A 22,317-nucleotide genomic window follows, 5' to 3' on the forward strand; every position below is an offset into this window, starting at 1 on the left:
TAGGAGGGGTTTCCATTCCAGCTGTTGGAAACACAAATTATTCCCCACGTGTGCAACCTCCAAGGATGGTTCTGCCTGTTCATTTCCAGTGGTTCTTTCTCCAGCCCTGGGAGTTTCCGCACATATATGTGCTGCTCACAACTGAAAATCCTATGGGGGGAACTCTCTCACCCTGGGTGCAGCTCTGTCCTCTCCTGTGATCTGCCCCATGAACTTGAGTCGCTTTGAATTCCCCGAACTCTAAACTGTCTCAGTTCACAGACTGCCAGGATCTGATTAGATTCCCTCTCCCTGTGCTGCAGAATGGAAACTCTCTCCAGGCTATAAGCTGAGGGCAATCGTAAGGCTTCCTTCATTTGTTTCCTTTCTCTGAGAGACAGCTGTCCTGATGTCCCTATTACCCTATGTCTGCAGTCCATTCCTGTATTTTTCTATTATTTTCCATTCTGTATTACAGTCCATTTCAGTCCATTTCTGTATTTTTCATTATTTAATGAGGGTATATACATTAAACATTTACTGTTAACGAAAAAGGGCTGTTGGAATTGGCTGTGAAAAATTCTCACACTTAGGTGTGGTATGGAGTACCATACTCAGAACGGGATAATTTATATAATTTCAGAATAGATACAAACATACATTTGGCAACATCTGCAGCACATAAATCTCATGTTCCTTTAAAACATTTAGTTCTTCTCCAGTGTATCACTTGATTTACATATTTCAAGAGCATTCCACGGTGATCACATCTAATGACACAAGTGTAAGATTCCTTGATTTCAGGGAAAAAAGTTACTGTATTTGGACCATGATAACTAAAGACAATTACTTCTCTGAGAACATGCTTCTCTACATTTATTTAATGGCTAGGTAGGAATTTACTGTAGTGTGAATTCTCTGAAATGTAATGTTTTTGTGGTAGACAAAATGACCTCCCAAAGACATTCATGTCCTAATCCCCAGAACCTGTAAATATGTTACGCTAGAGGGCACAGGGCATTTGAAGTAAAAGACGCAATTGGGTATTTTAGGGCCATGTGACTCGTTTCTGGAGTTTCACGGGCTCACAGTCAAGAGAGGAATTGTGCCTCAGGACAATCTGTACGCAGAGCCTCACCCAATGCTTGATTTAGAGCTTCTGAGCTGATAAGATTTGGGTGGGATTTTTGGACTTTGAGTTGGTGCTGTTAACAGTTTGCGACATTTGGAGGTGCTGGGATAGAGCGAATATATTTTCCATGTGGTATGGACACAAATCACTGGGTGCCAGATGGTGGTTTGCAATAGGCAGGATAATGGCCCCCCCAAAGATATCCACATCTTAATCTCCAGGACCTGTGAATATGTCCGAGAACAAGGCAAGGGAGAATCAAGGTAGTTAGGTGGAGTTAAGGTTGCTAATTAGCTGATTTTAAATAGGAAGGTTATCCTGGATTATCTGGGTGGGCCCAATGTAGTCACACAGGTCCTTAAATGTGGGAGAGGGAGGCAGGAGGCAGTGCCAGAGTGATGGAGGAGTTGACTGGCCATTGCTGGCTTTGAGGTGGAAGGGACCTGCAAGCCACAGATTTGGGCAGCTTCTAGAAACTGGAAGGACAAAGAGAACAGGTTCTCCCTGGAGCCTCCCGAAAGAAATGCAGTCCTGCCAACCCCTTGCTCTGAGCCCAGTGAGATGCATTTCAGACTTGAGACCTCCAGAACTATAAGATAATACATCTCTGTTATTTTAAGCCAACAAATTTATGGTAATTTGTTACAGCAGCGATAAGAAACTAATACACTTGTATCTCCACATTCATCATATTCATAGGTTTTTGCTACATAACGCAATTCCTGGTGCCCAAGATTTCATTTACTAGAGAAGTCTTTCCCAGATTCATTCCCAAGGTATAAAATTGTGACACATTAGTTAGTTTGGTGATAGAATTTCCATCTTTTATTGCATTCAGGGGTCTCTCTTTCCTATGAGTTCTTCCACATTTTACTAAAAATGCTGTCTGTATTCAGTGTCTCTAATATCTTTCTACACTTCTCTGGCATGTGATTAGGTACAACTTATCATTGAAAACATCATCACATTCTTTCCTCATGTTCTGGTCCTGTGGGAATTCTTTGATAGCAATGGAGATAATCATCTCCAGGAAATGGGTTCCCCACAATAGCTGCATTTCTGTGGACTGGGCTTTCATGGATATTTAATAAGTCTGAATTCTCACAGACGTAGCCTCCACCACCGCTGCCTCCATAGCATTTCTGCCCAAAATGAGCTCTCACATAGAATGTGTGGAGGATTCTTGCTAAAGGCTTTTCTAGTATCAGATAGATCCTGGTACCAGAGGATTTTCTTTCTTACACAATGTCTGTAACATATAAAACATAATTTATTACAGAAGGTGTGGTCACATTCACTGCATTTGCAAGACATATTCCCTGTGCAAATTCCAGATTACTTACTGAGGCCTGACTTCTTAGAAAAGGCTGTTCCACAAACACTACATTTCTACCCCCAAGGAGCTCACTGAGGTTTAACAAGGGCTGAGTTCCCGAAGAAGGTATTTCCACAGGCACCGTGTTCATCTGGTTTTGCTCCTGGGCAAGTTTACTCACGTAAAAAGAGCTATGACTCCCTGAGGAAGGTTTCTCCACTTTCAGTGAATTTATAGTTTTCTCTCTTGCATGAGTTTTCTTATGTTTCATGAGGACTGACATGTGGGCAAAGGCTTTGCCACATTCACTGCATGCATACGGCCTCTCTCCAGTATGAGTTCGCTGATGCTGAATGAGCTTTGACTTGCTCCTGAAGGCTTTTTCGCACTCACTGCATTCATAAGGTTTCTCTCCTGTATGAATTCTCTGATGCTTGGTCAGGTCTGACTTAAAAAAGAAAGTTCTTCCACATTCACTGCACTCGTAAGGCTTCTCTCCTGTGTGAAGTCTCTGATGTGCAATGAGGTACGCCTTCTGGGAAAAGGCCTTCCCACACACGCTGCATCCATAGAGTTTCTCTCCAGTGTGAGATCGCTGGTGTCTATTGAGCCGGCACTTCCTGCTGAAGGCTTTTCCACATTCACTGCATCCATAGGGTTTCTCCCCTGTGTGAGTTCTCTGATGTACCATAAGCTGTGACTTCCTAGAGAACGCTTTTCCACATTCATTACATTCATGGGGCTTCTCTCCAGTATGAATTCTCTGGTGTTCAGTGAGCTGAATCTTCCTCATGAATGTCTTCCCACATTCACTGCATCCATGGGGCTTTTCTCCCCTTTCAGTTCTCTGATGTCTAATGAGCTGTGCCTTCCTGGAGAAGACCTTACCGCACTCACTGCATTCATGTGGTTTCTCTTCTGCGTAAGTTTTTTGATGTTCACCAAGCTGTGATTCAGTGCATTTAATTCCAGTAAGAGTTGTATCCTGTTGGATGTAGACAGAGGATTTCCCATATCCACTAAACTCATCAGGATCTTCTCCTGCATATCTTCTATTCTGGAGAACAAAACCTAAATGTGATTTTAAACCTTTACAATGTGAACCAAATTTATTGTGTCTTTGTGTTAAAGGAACAAGACTTTTGCATAAATTGAAATTATTTCCAAGTGCATAATTTTGCTGACATCTTTCCAAAGTTTTAATCTCGTTTTGGTTTTCTGGGTGCCACTGCATATGGTCAATCTCCCATATTTCTTCTAGGAAAAAGAACAATGAAAACATCCATGATAATTTTAGGGGGAAAAGAAGGTTACAAAAAAAAAAAAAAGCCATGGTTTGGGCTAGCTCTAAGATCGAAGTCTAAGAGAAATGTACCCTGTGCTCTGTGAGAAAAAGACAACACTATAAAACAGCAAAAGGAAAAACACGTACTTTAGAAACAACAGTGGATAGTCTACAATGAATAAATATAACTTGGGCTTCTCTCCAAATAGGACCTTGCAAAATGGAGACAAGTAAAAACAGAACCACACTGTGACTGGAACAGAACAAAAGAAGATGGAGGGGATGGATCCTTTCATCCAACAAACACTGAATGCGCTGGTGTTTGGGAATACATTAGAATATGATATTAGAATATTACCATACTATGTTTGAATATTAGAATTACAATATATCGGTCACACTAAGGTAACTTATATATTCTGTCTCTGTGGAGCTGTCATTCTAGTAACCAGACAGAGAAAAAGATGGGGGGAAGGGAGGATCAACAAGTAACCAGAGAAATAAAAAAATTACAGAACGTGTAAAACAGTGTGTATGAAGAAGGTGACAGAGTAGTAGTAGGTTTAGTCTTAGATAAAATAATCATCCATGAGACAAGGAAGTTAAGGTGACATCACAGGGTAAGAATGAACGGTGTTATACAGATAACTCGATGAATAACATTCCAAAAAGGAACAACCAATGCAAAAACTCAGAAGCAGAAAAACTTAGGCATGATCAAGAAACATAAGAGAGGCTGGTGTACCTCGACTATGTCCTTGGCTTGAGTGAAGTAGAAACAGGTAAGTTTGGAAAGGGAGGCAGAACTGAGACCATATAGATGATGTAGGGAGACTTTGTTAGAAACTGGATTTTCTATTGGGGTGCCTGGGTGGTGGCTCATTTGGTTAAGCATCCAACCCCTGATTTTGGCTCAGGTCGTGATCTCAAGGTTCATGGGTTCAAGACCCCGCATTGGGCTCTGCACTTGACAACACACAGCCCGCCTGGAATTCTATCTCCCCCTCTCTCTGCCCCTCCCCTGCTTGCATGCACATGTGTGCTCTCTCTCTCTCTCTCACACAATAAATAAACATTAAAAAAAAAAAAAAAGTTAAAAAAAACTGGATTTTATGATGAGAGCGATGGCCAGAAGCCACCAAACATTTTCTGGCAGGAATACAACCCATTCTGAATTGGTATTTCCAAATGCCACATGGCTGTTGCATGAAGAATGAACTGGAGAGGTGAAAATATTGAAAGAATACACAAGAATCGACAGCAGAGTTCAGGCAAGAGGTAACAGCAGAGTTCAGGCAAGAGGTAACAGCACCTTCTGGGGAACCTGGATGGTTCAGTAGGTTAAGCGTCCAACTCGATATTGGCTCAGGTCGTGATCTTACGGTTGTGAGATAGAGTCCTGTGCCGGGATCTGTGCTGAGTGTGGAGCCTGCTTGGGATTCTTTCTCTCCCTGACTCTCTCTGCCTCTCCCCCGCTCAAAAGAGGTAACAAACAGCAGCTTCAGTATGACTGACTACAATGGAGTTAGAGAAATGTACGAAAACAAGGACATAGTACAGAGAAGGGAAAGAGTGACAGGAGGAAAAGAGAAGGCTCAGTCAAGAATGAGTGCTAGAAGAAGAAAAGGGAATCATTGAGGATAGCTCCTCGATATGTGGCTTAAGCATTTGTGTAGGGTGCTGGTGCCATTTAATACGATGAGGAAAATCAGGGAGTTAGGTTTGGTATGTGTGGGGAATCAAGCGTTCCGTTTTGAGGAATGCATCAGGTCTGAGATAAACATTCAAGAACAAATACGAAGTATCCGGTTAGATCTAGGAGTGTGGAGAAAGTTCCAGACTTCAGATAACAATTTTAAGTTGAGTATATAAACAGTACTTAAACATTTGGACTACACAGAACCAGATGAGGTAATGGACAGAGAAAGGGGAAGGCCCTGGACAAGAATTTCATGGATTCCAAGTCTTAAGAGTTTTGGAAGAGTGATATGCAAAGAGAATATGAAAATCCCATCCAGAAACATCAAACAAATGCTGACCAAACATATAAACAATGGAGGTTTTCATAAGAAAGGGCTGAAATTGGAAAATCAGAATGCAGGATCTACGGAATCTTATCCCAAGATTATTGAGGCAAAATAGTCAAAATCCCTTGTTACTAAACCTTTCCCCTCTCATTCCACCTGCATATCAAAACTAAACTTTTATAATAACACCAATTACCTATTTAGAGTAGTAGAGTAGCCAATACTTCAACTTTCTATGTAAAAACGATACAACCTCCCTCAGTCCAATATATCCAGAAACGTATATGTCCACCTGGAATTTAAAAATAGGTCCTTGGGCCATCCGCCCTTGCCCCAGAGAAGAGTATAGCTGTCCTAACTGGTGGAAACATCAGCTTCTCCTCAGTTTCATCATACTGCAACTGTGTACTGTGCTATTCAATAAAATCTTCTGCAACAAGGGGAATGTTTTATATCTGTGTTTTCTAATATGGTACCCACTAGCTGTGTGTGGCTATTGGGCACCTGAATGTGGGTGACCAGAGTGACAGGAGAACTGAATTTGTAACTTTACGTAATGTTAAATAAATTTAAGTAGCCACATGTGACCAGTGGCCAGCACAATGGACGGCACAGTATAGACCATCACATCCGTATATACCGTAATATCCATATTTGCCATTATAATCTACTTGATAGACTCATCTCCCAATTTTTTCCCTTCAACTAATGCTACATTCTTCCTTAATCTCTGTTCCTATCTCCTCTGGCACCAGTTAAGAGATTCTGAAGAATCATCCTCTATCCAGGAACAAAACATTGACCTGCCTTATCTTCCACTTATTCTTGAGCTCCAAGCTCTAACTTCTTATTGTTCCAATGCTACTATCCAGCTATCTATCAAGCAAGACTCTCTAGAAATAGCAAAGAAAAGCTCAGACAGAACCAAAGTCACACTTTCTAAGCCAATTATTAACATAAAATCCACAGTAATCAGCCATTTCCTTTCACATAGTCTCATCTCTCAATTGCCTTCCTCATTTCCATCTCCAAAATCTTTTTACTGACCCACAGGCCTTCCATCATCATTTTTATTTGAAACTCTAACATCTTTCTTGCAGAAATTATTTTATCATGCTTCCAAAAAGTACTTCATTCTTTCTGTAACACTTTATCAAAGCTCAATTTTCTCTAACTTTATAAAAACAGTCCTTTCTATGCCTCATAATCAAATGCTAACAATTTCAGAATTTCAGGCATCTCTGTCAACCCTTCGCAACTGAGGACTTTGGACACTTGGAAGGTATTTCTGTCCTTCATTACATTTGAACCTTTTGGAGCTGTATTTGGGTGGCAGTTCTACTACAGGGATCAGAGCACAGCTGGCCTAGCGAGCATTTCCAACCTCATTTGCTCAGGACCCTCCCCATACCTAGTAGATCAGAAGATAAATCTTAAGAGACAAAGTCTGTGGTTTGAAAAACTTCCCACACAGTTTACGCAGATCCCTGATTTAAAAACAAAACAAACAAACAAAAAACCGAAGCAAGACCTGTTTTCAAGATGTGATGAACAGATGCACGTGAATGATTATGCAGTCTGTACGCAGTAAGGAAGAGTGAGATAGAAACCCTTTCTCTGTATGGAAAAGGAAGCCTCATCCTAACCAGCGAAGCAATACAATAACACCTGTCGATCATGACTGAGTCAGTGCAGTTTAGATAGAGTACAGAGACGTTAGGGAAGATGGAGTTCCAAGTGTGCACTGGAACTTTGGGGAGATAAAAAGAAGGCAGTATCTGGACGTAAAAATGCAACACAATCAAATGCATAGATGCCAGCCGTTAGTTCACTGGACATTGTGGTATCTGTGGCATTCAATAAACTATATCACTTCTGCCTCCCCGGAATAAGTTTGTGGCTTGTTTCTGGGACATCTTCTGACCCTCCTCCTCCCAGAGCCCTGATACTTCTCACTCTACCTGGCTGGGTTCTTATCTTCTCAACTTCTAAATATATGTGGGCCTTTTTTTTTTTTTTTTTTTAACCAATTCTCACTTTCACGTTTTCTCATTAAGTTTCACTGCTTTAATGCCCCCTGCCCACAAAGGAATGCAGCCATACCATGAAAAGGGACTAACTGGGGGTGCCTGGGTAGCTCAGTCGGTTAAGTGTCTGACTCCTGATTTTGTCTCAGGTCATGATCTCACAGTCATGAGATCAAGCCACATGTCAGGCTCTGTGCTGGGTGTGGAGCCTGCTTACGATTCTCTCTCACCCTCTCCTTCTGCCCCCCTTTCCCCTTCATACTCTCTCTCTCAAAAGAAAAGAAAAAAAAGGGACAAACCAAAAACTGGAAACAGCCAGTGTGGGGGTGAGTGTAGCAACTCAGCAATCCAAGTCTAAATGACCACAGCCTACTCTGAGGTGGGAATTGAGCATGTGCATGAAATTTCCAAAGGCCTTTCCAAAACAACAAAAAGAGCTTTTTTAAAGATTGTATTTTTAAGTAATCTCTACATTCAATGCGGGGCTCGAACTCACAACCCCGAGATCAAGAGTCGCATGCTCCACTGACTGAGCCAGCCAGGCACCCCAAAACAACAAATTTAATACAAACAGCAAAGACCTTCCAAAAAGTAATAGAGTAATACGGAAAACTCAAGGCAAAACTCACCGGTGACCAGGCACCAGTGTGAACAGCAGTACAGCAGAAACTAAGTAAAATGCACTAGAATGAAAGGATTCACCAGGAGGAAAAATGATCTCAGGTTCCGGCACTGAAGCAGAAGGAAAAAGGATTTCACAGGATAATTTGCCTGGGTGCAGGCAAAATAGAGAATTAGAGGTCAGATCAGACTACAGAAGGGCAGGTGTCCACTTGGAAATAACTGTCAGACTACAGAAAGCTTAGCTTGTCAGTATATATGAATACGCTCTCTGATGGCGAAGACATCATCTGGGAGAAAGGAGGACTCTGGTTTCGCATATGGGGAGTAGGACGTCAAAGGGCAGCTGCCCTGGTGGCTGGCAACGTACCTGCATTACAGTGCAGATTAGACGTTAGCAGAAGAGGTCAATTTGGGACTCTCCCAACCTGGGACTCTCTCAGAACAGGAGCTTAGGCCTTGACAATGAATGAAACTTTTAATATGAGAATCAAGCAGAAGATTTAAAAAAAACAACAGAACCTGCAAGTTGGGGAAGCAGAGGGTGAAGAAATAGATAGAGGTACCCTGAGAGACAAGGTACGTGTGGTTTCAGATGACCTCAGGGGACGTGAGTTGTCAGGGAGGGATATCAGCCCTTTCAAAAGGGGCAGGGATGTGCAGAAGATGAGAGCTGGGCCAAGTGCAAAGCCATCTGTTTGAGAGCAAGCAGGCGGAGAAGAGGAAGTGGGAACGCTGCAGAAAAAGAAAGGGAGGGGGGCCTGGGGGGCTCAGTCAATTAAGCATCTGACTCTTGATTTCGGCTCAGGTCATGATCTCATAGTTCATGAGTTCGAGCCCTGAATCGGGCCCCTCACTGACAGTGCAGAGCCTGCTTGATATTCTCTCTTTCCCTCTCCCTCTGTCCCTCCCCCACTCCTGGGCGACCTCTATAAATAAATACATATAAATAAATAAATAAGGAAGAAGGTGTGCAAAGCTGAGGCAGGAGAGAACCAGGTAAGTATATGGATCCAAGGTGGGACAGACTGTAATCAGATCTAGAAATGAGGAAAAAAAAAAAAAAACGGGGTGGGGGGAAAACCTCATCCTTTAATAGCTGACAAAGAACAGCCCTAATAAAGAACAAAGATACAGAAAGGAGTTGATTATATTTGTGTCACCAACTGGTATAAGAAAAGCTCTCCACACAACAAAGTGTTAACCTTTCCCTGACCGACTGGAATTCTAGTTTTCTTGGTTTTCCTTTCAGTCACTCACCTGGACAGGGTGGCCTCGGAGCTGCTCCCTCTACTGCCCACAGTGGTCCTCCATGCTCCAACTGGAAGAGTGAATCTGGTTCGCTGGCTTGGTATTCTGTAAAATGGGAAATCACTGAAGACTTGGCACCAAGTATTTTAGCTTGGGCACCTACAAAAACCGGAGAAAGTTTATGCATCATTTGTACTTCAGTAAAGTAAAATCTTTTTCCTGGGGGAAGGGAGAGCATATACACTCTATGGCCAAACGGGAAAATAAAAGTCTATACCCTACAACATGTTAGTGCCAACCAGGAGATATTTCAGAGACACTATGGGTTCTACTCAATGAGAAATGAAAGACAACTGACTGCGATGCTGTCCTCACCCACTGACACCAGGTTCCTGTAGTTCTCCAGCATCACGTCCCGGTACAGGTCCTTCTGGGCGGGGACCAGGAGCCGCCACTCCTCCCGGGAGAAGCTCACGGCCACGTCCTCAAATGATAACGGTGCCTGTAACAACAAATGCCAATGCACTCTAAGGCAGAACAGATGATGCAGAAAAGCGGGACAGGAACACGTTCTGATTGACTTCCTGTGATAAATTATGTGCACGGTTACTATTTCACATACCACAGGACCCTGTGTCTTAGTCTCAGGCTGCTATAACAAAATAACACAGACTGGGTAGCTTATAAAAACAGAAATTTATTTCTCACAGTTGGGGAAGGTAGGAGGTCCCAGATCAAGGAGCCAGCATGGTTGTATTCTGTTGAGGGCCCACCTGCTGGTCCAAAGGCCCCCACCGCCTAACACCATCATCCCTGGGGGGCAAGATTTCAACATATAAATTTTGTGGGAACACAAACATTCAGATAACAGCACCATGGAATTCTACTAATTAGTTCTTTGTAGGCTAAAAGAGTATCAAAATAATATTCGAAAAAAAATATTTTCAGAGACAAAACAATGTGCAGAAGGAAATGTTCATTCTTTGTTTATAAGTGAAAAACTATCCATCATCTAAACACCCATCAAAAGCAGGCAAGAATGTATTACAGCACCTCCATGCTGTAATATACCATGCAAATGTTAAAATCAATTTGGTAGATATAAACATTGGTATCAATGATCTTTAAGGTATTCTCTTACATGAAAAAAAAAAAAAAAAATCAAGTCCCCAACTAGTATATATGTATTCCAGACATATCTTTATAGATTAAAGACCAAAAATCTTTATAGATTTAAGATTTTTTTTGATTTATTTTTGAGAGAGACAGAAAAAGACTGCGAGTGGGAGAGGGGTAGACAGAGAGGGAAAAGATCTGAAGTGGGCTCTGAGCTGACAGCAGCAGGCCGGATGCAGGGCTCAAACTCACAAACCATGAAATCATGACCTGAGCTGAGTCGGATGCTTAACTGACTGAGCCACCCAGGCGCCCCTAAAAAATCTTAACATATACACATACGTATGCATATAGAAATGTGTATAAATATATTCTACCACATGTCAATTATACAGAGATTAGTCAGAGACCCAAACTATTAACATCTGTTACTCCTTGGTTTGGGGGTTGGGCAGGAAAAGGTAAAAGCAGATCTTCTCTTTTAGTGCAAATACTTCTTTTTGCTTGACTTTTTCACATTTAAATATAGCCATGCACCATTAAGTATTTAAAAATACAAAGGCCAGGGGCACCTGGGTGGCTCAGTCAGTTAAGCATCTGACTTTGGCTCAGGTCATGATCTCACGGTTCATGAGTTCGAGCCCCGTGTCGGGCTCTTTGCTGACACCTCAGAGCCTGGAGCCTGCTTCAGATTCTAAGTCTCCCTCTCTCTCTCAGCTCCTCCCCTACTCGTGCTCTGTCTGTCTCTCTCTCTCTCTCAAAAATAAGTAAACATTAAAAAAAATTAAAATAAATAAAATAAAAATACAAAGGCCAAACTAAGAATAGTTGACTCTGACTTCTTTTTCTGAACCTGTGGTTAAGAAGGTATAGGGGCGCCTGGGTGGCTCAGTTGCTTAAGTGTCCGATTTCGGCTCAGGTCATGATCTCACAATCTGTGGGTTCGAGCCTTGTATCAGGCTCTGTGCTGACAGCTCAGAGCCTGGAGCCTGCTTTGGATTCTGTGTCTCTCTAGCTCTCTGCCCCTCCCCTACTCTCTCTCTCTCTCTCTCTCAAAATTAAATAAACATTAAAAAATTTAAAAAGTTAAAAAAGAAGGTATAAAGGAGGGGCCGTGCTATCAGCACAAAGCCCGCTTTGGATCCTGTCTCCCCTTCTCTCTCTGCTCCTCTCACACATAACATGCGTGCAGGTGCATCCTCTCTCTCTTTTTCTCTCCCTAGAAAAGGTGTACAGGGAGCATTGTCACTATCTGTATTCCAAGCTGTTATCAAAGAATGGAACTTTTAGCTGTCTTCCGCCAAATGGCAGAATTCTTCATGGAGAATGGCTCAAAGGTCAAGCAGCCCATTCATTCTATTAAATAATCCAGGCTTTATTCCTGGATAAAGTGTGGACTGCTGGAAGGTTCTATTGTCAAGGTACGCTGCTTTTGAAGAATTCTGTCCAATCCAGTTCTGCTCTGGCATTACCCCCTGAGCTTACTCTGAGGAACACGATGAGAAAAAGCCAAAGGAAGCATCCTATGCCTTTATTACATGGTTGATATCGAGGACACTGTCTACCACAAAATCTCTCTGGAGAGCTAGGGAAAGAAATTTCTTAGACTCTCTGAGCAATGAGATTACTTTCCCTGAAGAAATGGTTTGCTTTCCCCTCACGGACACTGCAAATCGTGTAATATTTCGTGTTTTTCTTAGTACCACAGCTGCCAAGAGGAGGAGACACAAATTCAAAGCTAAGGCAGCCCACAGGGCCTTATACAGCCATTTAGCTCCCATCCTTAAGGACTTTGTATGGACCCTAGGACCTATATATATCCCTTGCTTCCTAATTTGCCCAGATTTGAAGATTATAACCCAAACTTATTTTCCAACAGATCCTGACTTTTATCAACATATACTGTCTCATTTTATCAGACTGTCTGTTAGAAGCTTCCACAAATCCACTGGGAAACAAAGGACAGAAAGGTACAACAAACCTCACCTGGGCCTTGGTCATTTTCTCCTGTTCTTAAAAAGGGCTAGAAACTCCAGGATATGCTCTGTCTTCTGTCTGCTCTGGGCCTGCCCAGAAGATACGGTCAAGGTATCTCAGGTCAGGCTGCTGCCAGAAATGATGATCTCCCAGGCCTGGAACCTCCTCCTTCTTCTAGGACCAATAATGCCTTGTTCCCCTGGACTAGAACCTGTGGATTCAAGAGCAAATTCAATGGCAAGAGGACATTCACCTGGGACCACAGCTCTCTATGGCTGTGTGGATTCTAACAACAGTCCCCAACATTTCCTCTGTCTCTTTAATACCCAGGAAGCTTTTACATCATGAGGCCAGGCTCCATGGGGAGATACGGAATGGGTGAGAGGAATGCCTTTTTTTTTTTGGGGGGGGGGGGGCAAAGTTGGACAAGAATGGATATGAAAGAAATGGGAGAAGAACACGGCTCATGGTCTTGCCTGCTGTCAATTTCTCACACAGATCAATTTTAGGAAAGATAATGTATATAAGTGGTGGCTTTGGAAACTGCCTTAAACCCACCTGTGCCTACACAACCCTAAAATTTTTGTTTATTGCACTGGAGCAATTATCCCATTTGAAGACCAAGGTACTATACAAATCATGACCATCGTCTTATTTAATCCTCAGTACTACTCTATAAGGTAAGCATTATCTCCATTTTTTTTTTAATTTTTTTTTTTTAATGTTTATTTATTTTTGAGACAGAGAGAGACAGAGCATGAACAGGGGAGGGTCAGAGAGAGGGAGACACAGAATCCGAAACAGGCTCCAGGCTCCGAGCTGTCAGCACAAGGCCCGACGCGGGGCTTGAACTCACCAACCGCGAGATCATGACCTGAGCCGAAGTCGGACGCTTAACCGACTGAGACAACCCAGGCGCCCCAGCATTGTCTCCATTTTAAGCGCAAGTAAGCTGAGGCTTGGTCAGGTGAAGTGTGTTGTCCAGGTTAACATCCTTCCTAAGTAGCAACGTGGGATCTGAATCCACATCTGCCTCTCTCCTTTATGACATATCCCTTTTCCAATAGCCTCAAGATACAGTTTTTTTCCTCTCTCTCTCTTTCTCATGCACTTTATGAACTTTACTCCCTTGGCACATCACACTGTGGAGTGGCTATATGGTCACAGTTACAAAAACAGAGCCCCTGCAACTGTCTCTTGTAATATCTGTTGTGCACCCCCAGCCAGCTCCTTCCACATAATCAGGAAAGCAAATGCAGCCTCATTCTTGCCTCAGTAGCAGCAGATCAGAGATCAGTCTCCCCACGGGCCAAGCCCTGGAGTCATGCTGGAAACTGGAAACCCACACCAAGGACACCAACACCATGAAGTCAATTTGAATACTGCTTTCACCCTACAAGGCAGCAACTAGGGAGTTAGATAGGAATGAGTTTACAACTGAGATCTCTAGGAATGGAGATCAAGGACCCAACTGTTTCCAAGAAGCTCCTTGGCAGACTTTCCCTCACATTTAACAGATCAGAGCTGCATAAAATGTTCATGCCTGGAACACAGCAATGAAACTGAGGATGGCAATGGACGTACCCTGACTGGTAGGACTAATCTGCATTTCCTGCTGAACTGAATGTTAAGGTCAAGTTCCCAGATGGATAGCTGTCTAAATAAAATAGGGATTTTTTTTTTTAAGGGGCATAGATGTCAGGTTGGCAGCCAACCTCTTTATTCTATAGTCCTTTATTTTAGTAGCCACTAAAATAAATTAACAGGTTACAGGAGAAAAGCCTAAATTGATATTTAAAAAGCAGTTCATAAGATACAGTATTCTTTTTGTTACAAACCTAGGAATGGAGTGGCTACTTCCTTAGACTCATGGTACAATGGGAAATAGATATTTGGTATTTGTCCCAGATTCCTGGCACAGAGCTCCTAAAATCTCTGGACTCTCTGGAGAGACAACAGTAGCTTTTATATGCCAATGATTTATGGGTGGCTGGGGGTCCCCAAATAGCCTCAGGATGGGAGTTGGTCCCCAAAAAGACCAAGGCATGATTAGAGGGTTGGAACTTTCAGCCTCACCTCTGGAACCTCTGGGAAGCAGAGAAGGGCTGGAGATTGAGCTTGGTCAGTGATTTAATCAGTCAGGCCTATTTAATCCACAAAATCTCCTACATTACAGGGTTTGGAGAGCTTCTGAGTTGGTGAACACTTCGAGGTGCCAAGAGGGTGGTGTACCCCAACCACACAGGGACACAAGCTCCTGTGCTCAGGACCCTTCTGGACACTACCCTATGTACCTCTTCACCTGGCTGTTCCTTTGTATCTCTTATAATAAACTGGTGATAGTAAGTAAAGTAGTTACTTTACTGAGTTCTGTGAGCTGTTCCAGCAAATTACTGAACTTGAGGAGAGGGGGTGTGTAGAAACCCCTGAGGTACTGTTTAGGTCCACTGATAGAGGATTAACTGAATGAATAATTATATTCTATCTAATGGAATATTATGTGATTATTTAATATGTTAATACATATTTCCGGAAATAAAAAATGTCCACGCTATACAGCTCAATGAACAAAGCACATTTCTACTCATTACGTATATAATATGATACTGTATTTCTGCCAAAGTAAAGCAATACATCTATATCTGTGTGTGTGTGTGTGTGTTTATACACACAAAAATAAATATAACAATGTGAATAACTGTTATAGCTGGCTCTGTAGATTGGGAAAATGGAATTCACATCTTTTTTCTTCCCTGCAATACCACAGGATTTTTTTTTTAATTAAATATTTTTAAATAAAAAAAAAACCTCCACTTGAAATAAAACTAAAGATGTTGCAAGTCATTGTAAATCGACAGCCATAGGCTTTGAGAAGGAATGAAGGGAGGACAGAAGAAAACAAGTACCCTGGCCCATAAGATACCCTAGCTTCAGGATTTGGCTGAGTGCTTCATCATTCTATAGTTTAACTTGTTCTTCCCCACCTCCCTTAAACTTTTCTTATAAACTGGGTAGTTGGACTTATGAGGTCTGATGACTCTTTTGGCAAGAATCTTTCATTAATGGTGCCATATACTTAATGCAACATGTTGACACATAAGAGGAGGAAAAAAGGAAACAGAAGAGGGGCTGTTAAAGAGTAACAGAGACCTAAGGGGTATAAGAAGGAAATGTAATGCACATTATTTGGGTCATAACTCAAACAATCCAATGTTAAGGGCAACATTGCCAACATCAGAAAAAATCTGAATATGAATATGCACTGGGTCTTGGATCAAATAAAAGAATTATTCATTTTGATACATTTGAAAATGGCCTACTGGTTATGAATTTTTTAAATGACCTTACCAGTTAGAGATGCACAAGAGAATATTTACAAGTTTAAGGGCAACAGGCCTTGGATGTGCTATGACATTCTCCAGAGAAAAACGAGAAGTGGCAGAGGCATGATGAACCTGACTGGCCATGAGTTGATAATTGTGGAAGCTTAGTGATGGGCATGAATTGTACTGTTCTCTCTACTCTGAATCTCCATGAAAAAAAGCTAAAAAGAAAAAAGTCATCAGGGCCTGATGACTTCTACCTAAAGTTTACAGTACAGATGATTCTGGTATTATATAAACTCTCACAGATCACAGTAAAGTAGGAGAAGTTTCTGTACTAATTGTATGAAGCCAGCACTTTAAAATACTAATCACTATGGGGCGCCTGGGTGGCTCAGTTGGTTGAGCATCTGACTTCAGCTTGGGTCATGATCTCGTGGTTCATGGGTTTGGGCCCCATGTCGGGCTCTGTGCTGACAGCTTGGAGCCTGGAGCCTGCTTCAGATTCTGTGTCTTCCCTGCTCACTCTATGTCTCTCTCTCTTTCTCTCTCTTTCTCCCTCTCTCTCTCTCAAAGATAAATAAATATTAGGGGTGCCTGGGTGGCTCAGTTGGTTAAGCATCCGACCTCGGCTCAGGTCATGAACTCGAGGTTTGTGAGTTTGAGCCCCGCATCAGGGTCTGTGCTGACAGCTCGGAGCCTGGAGCCTGCTCCGGATTCTGTGTCTCCCTCTCTCTCTGCCCCTCCCCTGCTCATGCTCTGTCTCTCTCTGCCTCTCAAAAATAAATAATGTTAAAAAAAATTTTTTTATAAATATTAAAGTAAATAAAATACTAATCATTAGATTTTTTTAGAAAAAGAGAGAACTACATAGATGCTTGCTTATACACTGATTTTCATTCTTCCTTCTTTTTAAAAAATGTTTATTTTAAGACAGAGCACAAGCATGAGTAGGGCAGGGACAGAGAGGGAGAGAGAAAGAATCCCAAACAGGCTTGGTGCTAAGAGTGCAGAGACTGATGTGGGACTTGAACTCACGAACTGTGAGATCACGGCCTAAGCCAAAATCAAGGGTAGGATGTTAACCGAATGAGCCACCCAGGTGCCCCAAAATGGAGATTTTTCTAGATATCATTTTGGTATTGCTTTCTAAGCTTAATTACACTGTAGTAGAGAAAATCTTCCAAATGATTTCAATCCTTTGAAATTTGTTTAGACTGGCTTTATGGCCTACCACATGCAAACTTTTTATAAATGTTCTATGTGCATCTAGGAAAATTGTCGGGTGGAGTGTTTCACATCAATCAAGTTTGTTAATCATGTTATTCTTGTTAATCATGTTATTCTAACGGTTCAGGGTTAGCACTATCGTAGGCTGGTGACCTGTTTTTGTAAATAATGTTTTTCCAGACCTCGGCCATACCCATTTGTTTATGTATTTTCTATGGCTACTTTCATCTTACAATGGCAGAGCTAAGCAGGTGCAGATGGACCATCTGGCCCGCAGAGCCTAAAATATTTACTCTCGCTGCCCTTTACAGAAAGTTTGCTGACCACTGTTAAACTATAGCCTTCTAGCTTTTTCTCTCCTTGTTCTATGTTACTGAGAGAGGTGTGCTGAGAACTCCCATTATCACTGGGCATTTGTCATTTCTCCTTGTATCTAGTACACCCTACATTCAGGAATTCTACTAAGTGTATACCCAGTACAGCTTTTATGCACCAAAAAGTACAAAAATGTTCATGTCAGCACTACTCATAATAGACACAAGTCAGTAACAACCTAAATGTCTGTTAATAGCAGAATGGATACATAATATAATCACACCAGAGAATACTACACAGCAATGAAAAGAAATGACCTACTGCTATATGCAACAATTTAGATGAATTTCACAACAAAATACTGAGCAAAAGAAGGCAGATACAAAAGGACAGGTAACCTATGATTCCATCTGCATAAAGTTAACAACAAGGCAAATTTAATATAATGTTTTTAGGATAAGAATACCTCTAGAGAAGAAGGGGATTAGGATGAGTTGGCACTCCTAGGTTGTTATAATAGCTTATTTTTTCATTTTTCATTTATACTTGAAAAATGTTTAAAAATTTTTTTTAATTTTTTTTTTTTTACGTTTATTTATTTTTGAGACAGAGAGAGACAGAGCATGAACGGGGGAGAGGCAGAGAGAGAGGGAGACACAGAATCTGAAACAGGCTCCAGGCTCTGAGCCATCAGCCCAGAGCCCGACGTGGGGCTCAAACTCATGGACCGCAAGATCGTGACCTGAGCTGAAGTCGGACGCTCAACCGACTGAGCTACCCAGGCGCCTCTTAAAATTTTTTTTTAATTAATTTATTTATTTCTGAGAGAGGGACAGAAAAAACATGAGCAGGGGAGGGGCAGAGAGAGGGGGCGAGAGAGAATCCCAAGCAGGCTCCACACTGCCAGCATGGAGCCCAATGCGGGGCTCAGACTCACGAACCGTGAGATCATGACCTGAGCCAAAACCAAGAGCTGGATGCTTAACTGACTGAGCCACCCAGGTGTCCCTTGAAAAATACTTTAAAATAATTTTTTCATGTTTAATTAATTTATTTTTGAGAGAGAGGGAGAGAGAAAGGAGAGAGCAAATAAAGAATCTCAAGCAGGCTCCAGGCCATCAGCACAGAGCCCAACGTGGGGCTGGAACCCACGAACCATGAGATCATGACCTGAGCTGAAATCAAAAGTCAGACACTGGGGCACCTGGGTGACTCAGTCAGTTGAGCCTCCAACTTCAGCTCAGGTCACGATCTCGCAATTCGTGAGTTTGAGCCCTGCATCAGGCTCTGTGCTGACAGCTCAGAGCCTGGAGCCTGCTTCAGATTTCTGTGCCTCCCACTCTCTGCCCCTCCCCCCGCTCATGCTGTCTGTCTCTCTCTCAAAAATAAATATTAAAATTAAAAAAAAAAAAGTAGGATGCTTAACCAACTGGCCCACCTAGGCGCCACTTAATTTTTTTTTAATGTTTATTTATTTGGGGCGGGAGGGGCAGAGAGAGACAGGGACAGAGGATCTGAAGCAGGCTCAGTGCTGACAGCAGTGGGCCCCATGCAGGGCTCCAACCCACGAACTGAAAGATCATGACCTGAGCCGAAATCAAAAGCTGGACTGACTCACCCAGACGCCCCTACTTGAAAAATACTCTTAAAGAAAAGTACAGCTCAGTTTCACTTATAAATGTAGAAGCAAATATTTTTAAATTTTATTATGAAAAATTCCAAATCAAAGAAGAAGAAACAGTATAATTAAACCCCATGCACAAAGAAAGAGGAAAGAACAGTATAATCAAATTCCTCACATCCATTGTGTCTTCAATAGTTAGCAACGCAAACCTAATTTTGTGTATCTACACCACCACTCATCTCCCTCTACCACTGGATTATTCTAAAGCAAATCTGAGACATCTTTTTATTTCTAGATGCAAAAATACTAAGTAAAATATTAGCAAATAAAACCCAACCACATATTAAAAGAACAAATCATTATGGAGAAGTATGGTTTCTCCCAGGAATATAAGACACTGGGAAATCTAGCCATCTATAAAGCAAATATTAGAGAGAGGAAAAATGTAAATGAAAATAATTTTATAAAGTGATTCGAAGAGCTTTAATATACAGCATAGTGATTACAGTCAACACTGTACCATAGAACTGAAAGCTTTAAGATCTAAGCAAGTAGATCTTAAATGTTTTCACCACATAAAAGAAATAGTAATTACGGGGGCACCTGGGTGGCTCAGTCGGTTGAGCGTCCGACTTCGGCTCAGGTCATGATCTCACAGTTTGTGAGTTCGAGCCCCGCGTCGGGCTCTGTGCTGACAGCTCAGAGCCTGGAGCCTGCTTCAGATTCTGTGTCTCCCTCTCTCGCTGCCCCTTCCCTGCTCATACTCTGTCTCTCTCTGTCTCTCAAAAATGAATAAATGTTAAAAAAAAAATTTTTTTTTAAAGAAATAGTAATTATGTGACATGATGCAGGTGTTAGCTAGCCTAAGGTAATAATTATTTTGCAATACATAAGTATATTAAATCAACACAGTTGTACACCTTAAACTTACAGAATGTTATATGTCAATTATATCTCACTAAAGCTGGGGGGGATCTTTGAGAATGGTGGGGGGGATCTTTGAGAAAGAGGAATAAAGCTTGATAAATCATGGCTACCATTTATTCAGACTAGACTAGGTGCCAGGCACTACACTTTGTATTTAAAGAACATCTGCTAATTTAATTTTCATAATGACGCTACGAACTAGGAATTACGATAGCTTTTTCACAAATGAAGAAACTGACTCAGACATTAACCTACCCAAGTCAGAGGCAGAAGCAGGTTCTTCTTATTCCACAGTCCATACACTTGCCACCTGACCAAAATTATTTGCAGATAACAAAAACAGTCAACTAGAAAATATAAAGGAATTGATTTATAAGCTAGTAGCAGTAACGGTAGTAGACTGAGGTGACAGAATAAGGGTACCTTTTAAAGTTTTGTTCTTGTGCATTATATAAAATTAGAAGAAAGAAAAAAGAGGGAGTGGGGTCATAAGGAGAAAAACCACACCATTTACCATTACAACAACAGTATAAACTATTTTAAATTTTTTTAAATGTTTTATTTATTTATTTTTTTTTTTAAATTTTTTTTTCAACGTTTATTTATTTTTGGGACAGAGAGAGACAGAGCATGAATGGGGGAGGGGCAGAGAGAGAGGGAGACACAGAATCTGAAACAGGCTCCAGGCTCTGAGCCATCAGCCCAGAGCCTGACGCGGGGCTCGAACTCCCGGACAGCGAGATCGTGACCTGGCTGAAGTCGGACGCTTAACCGACTGCGCCACCCAGGCGCCCCTGTTTTATTTATTTTTGAGAAAGAGTACAAGCCTGGGAGGGGCAGAAAGAGAGGGATACACAGAATCGGAAACGGGCTCCAGACTCTGAGCTTTCAGCACAGAACCTGATGCGAGGCTGGAACTCGAGAACTGTGAGATCATGACCTCAGCCAAAGTCAGACGCTTAACCAACCGAGCCACCCGGGCAACCCAACAGTATAAACTATTTAGGAATAAACATAACCAGATATGTCTAAGACACATGTGGAAAAATTACCACCACAGCTGGTCAAATCCTTTTTAAACACTTGGGTTAAAGGAAATCCATCAAATGTTCCAGAAAGTGGTGGACCTAACCCTCATCAGTTCCACCCAAATTAAAGCACCCACTTGATGGAACATAACTGCAGTAATTAAAAAAAAAGAAAGATGAAAATTTCCAGAGTTAAAAATATGGAAATAGCTGATAAAATTATGTCACTACCTACACAAAACTGATCCCAACACTAAAAACGAAATACACTGTATTTTAACAAGAGTTATTTTCTGGAGTATGTAGGAGTTTGGGCATGTCATTACATGGGCAGGAAATAAAACTGGAAACATGTACTTTCAATAAGAATATACAGTAAACATGGACGCAAGTGGCCAGAAACCCCATCTTTGAAAGGAAGGATGTGAAAAGCATCAACAACGGAACTCCCCAAAGGCGGTCACCGACACGGACACGACTCCCGCTTTCCCCGACCACAGACACCCCACAGCGCTGCTCTCTCCAAGTACACGTCCCAACACGGAACCCCCACGTGACCCTCCGACACAGAACACCCCAGCGGGAATTCCCACTAGCTTCCCCCAACACCGACCCCCCACGAGCTCCGGGGTTTGAAAAACAAAAAAACAAAAAACCAACGAGCTCTCTCTGGCCCCGAAACACTCCCAGAACCGACACTGACCTGGCGATGGCCTCGCTCTTCACCACTGGAGAAAACCACGGTACCACGCCTCTGAACACTTTGCCTCTGTGTCCACAGAACCCCCCGAGTCCCACCTCAGCCTCTCCCAGACCCTCAGAAACGGAAAGGATGGTGACCGATAAGGGTCAGCGCGCGTCGTTTCAGAGACGCGAATTCTGGCGCTAGGTTCGGCCTCTGTGACGTCATATTGCAGCGCCCGCTCCAGGCTACTTGAAGGGAGCCGCCAGTTCTCCACCTATTGCCCTACGGCGGGGGTCATCTCTTTTTCTGTTTTTCGCGGGAAAGCCCAAGACGGTGAGAAGCTATTGAAAACGCTTTATTTCGCTTCATTTCCAGGCCACTTGACCCCCTGGGCCCCGAATTTACAACTTCCACCAGGGGCAGTGCATAAACTGCTTAGCTTCTCAGAAACTCTG

General features: G+C 42.2%; 1 protein-coding gene across 3 annotated transcripts; it reads right to left on the reverse strand.

Moving 5' to 3' along the window:
- Nucleotides 1-1,909: 1,909 nt before the first annotated feature.
- Nucleotides 1,910-21,984, reverse strand: LOC125153771 (zinc finger protein 577-like). Of its 3 annotated transcripts, none has more exons than XM_047837284.1 (6): nucleotides 21,881-21,984; nucleotides 20,405-20,496; nucleotides 12,740-12,941; nucleotides 10,013-10,139; nucleotides 9,647-9,742; nucleotides 1,910-3,683 (listed from the first exon to the last, which is right to left on the reverse strand). In XM_047837284.1, the coding sequence occupies exons 3-6, from the start codon at nucleotides 12,752-12,754 to the stop codon at nucleotides 2,350-2,352; spliced, it is 1,572 nt and encodes a 523-aa protein (XP_047693240.1). In that variant the 5' UTR covers nucleotides 12,755-12,941; nucleotides 20,405-20,496; nucleotides 21,881-21,984; the 3' UTR covers nucleotides 1,910-2,349. The 3 variants fall into 3 exon arrangements, with proteins under 3 accessions (XP_047693240.1, XP_047693239.1, XP_047693238.1); XM_047837283.1 differs by having other exon boundaries at nucleotides 1,910-3,680; nucleotides 9,647-9,796; XM_047837282.1 differs by having other exon boundaries at nucleotides 9,647-9,796.
- Between the last annotated feature and the right edge of the window lie 333 nt (nucleotides 21,985-22,317).

This window comes from Prionailurus viverrinus, chromosome E2 (genome assembly GCF_022837055.1).
Source record: "Prionailurus viverrinus isolate Anna chromosome E2, UM_Priviv_1.0, whole genome shotgun sequence".
Classification (NCBI taxonomy): Eukaryota; Metazoa; Chordata; class Mammalia; order Carnivora; family Felidae; genus Prionailurus; species Prionailurus viverrinus.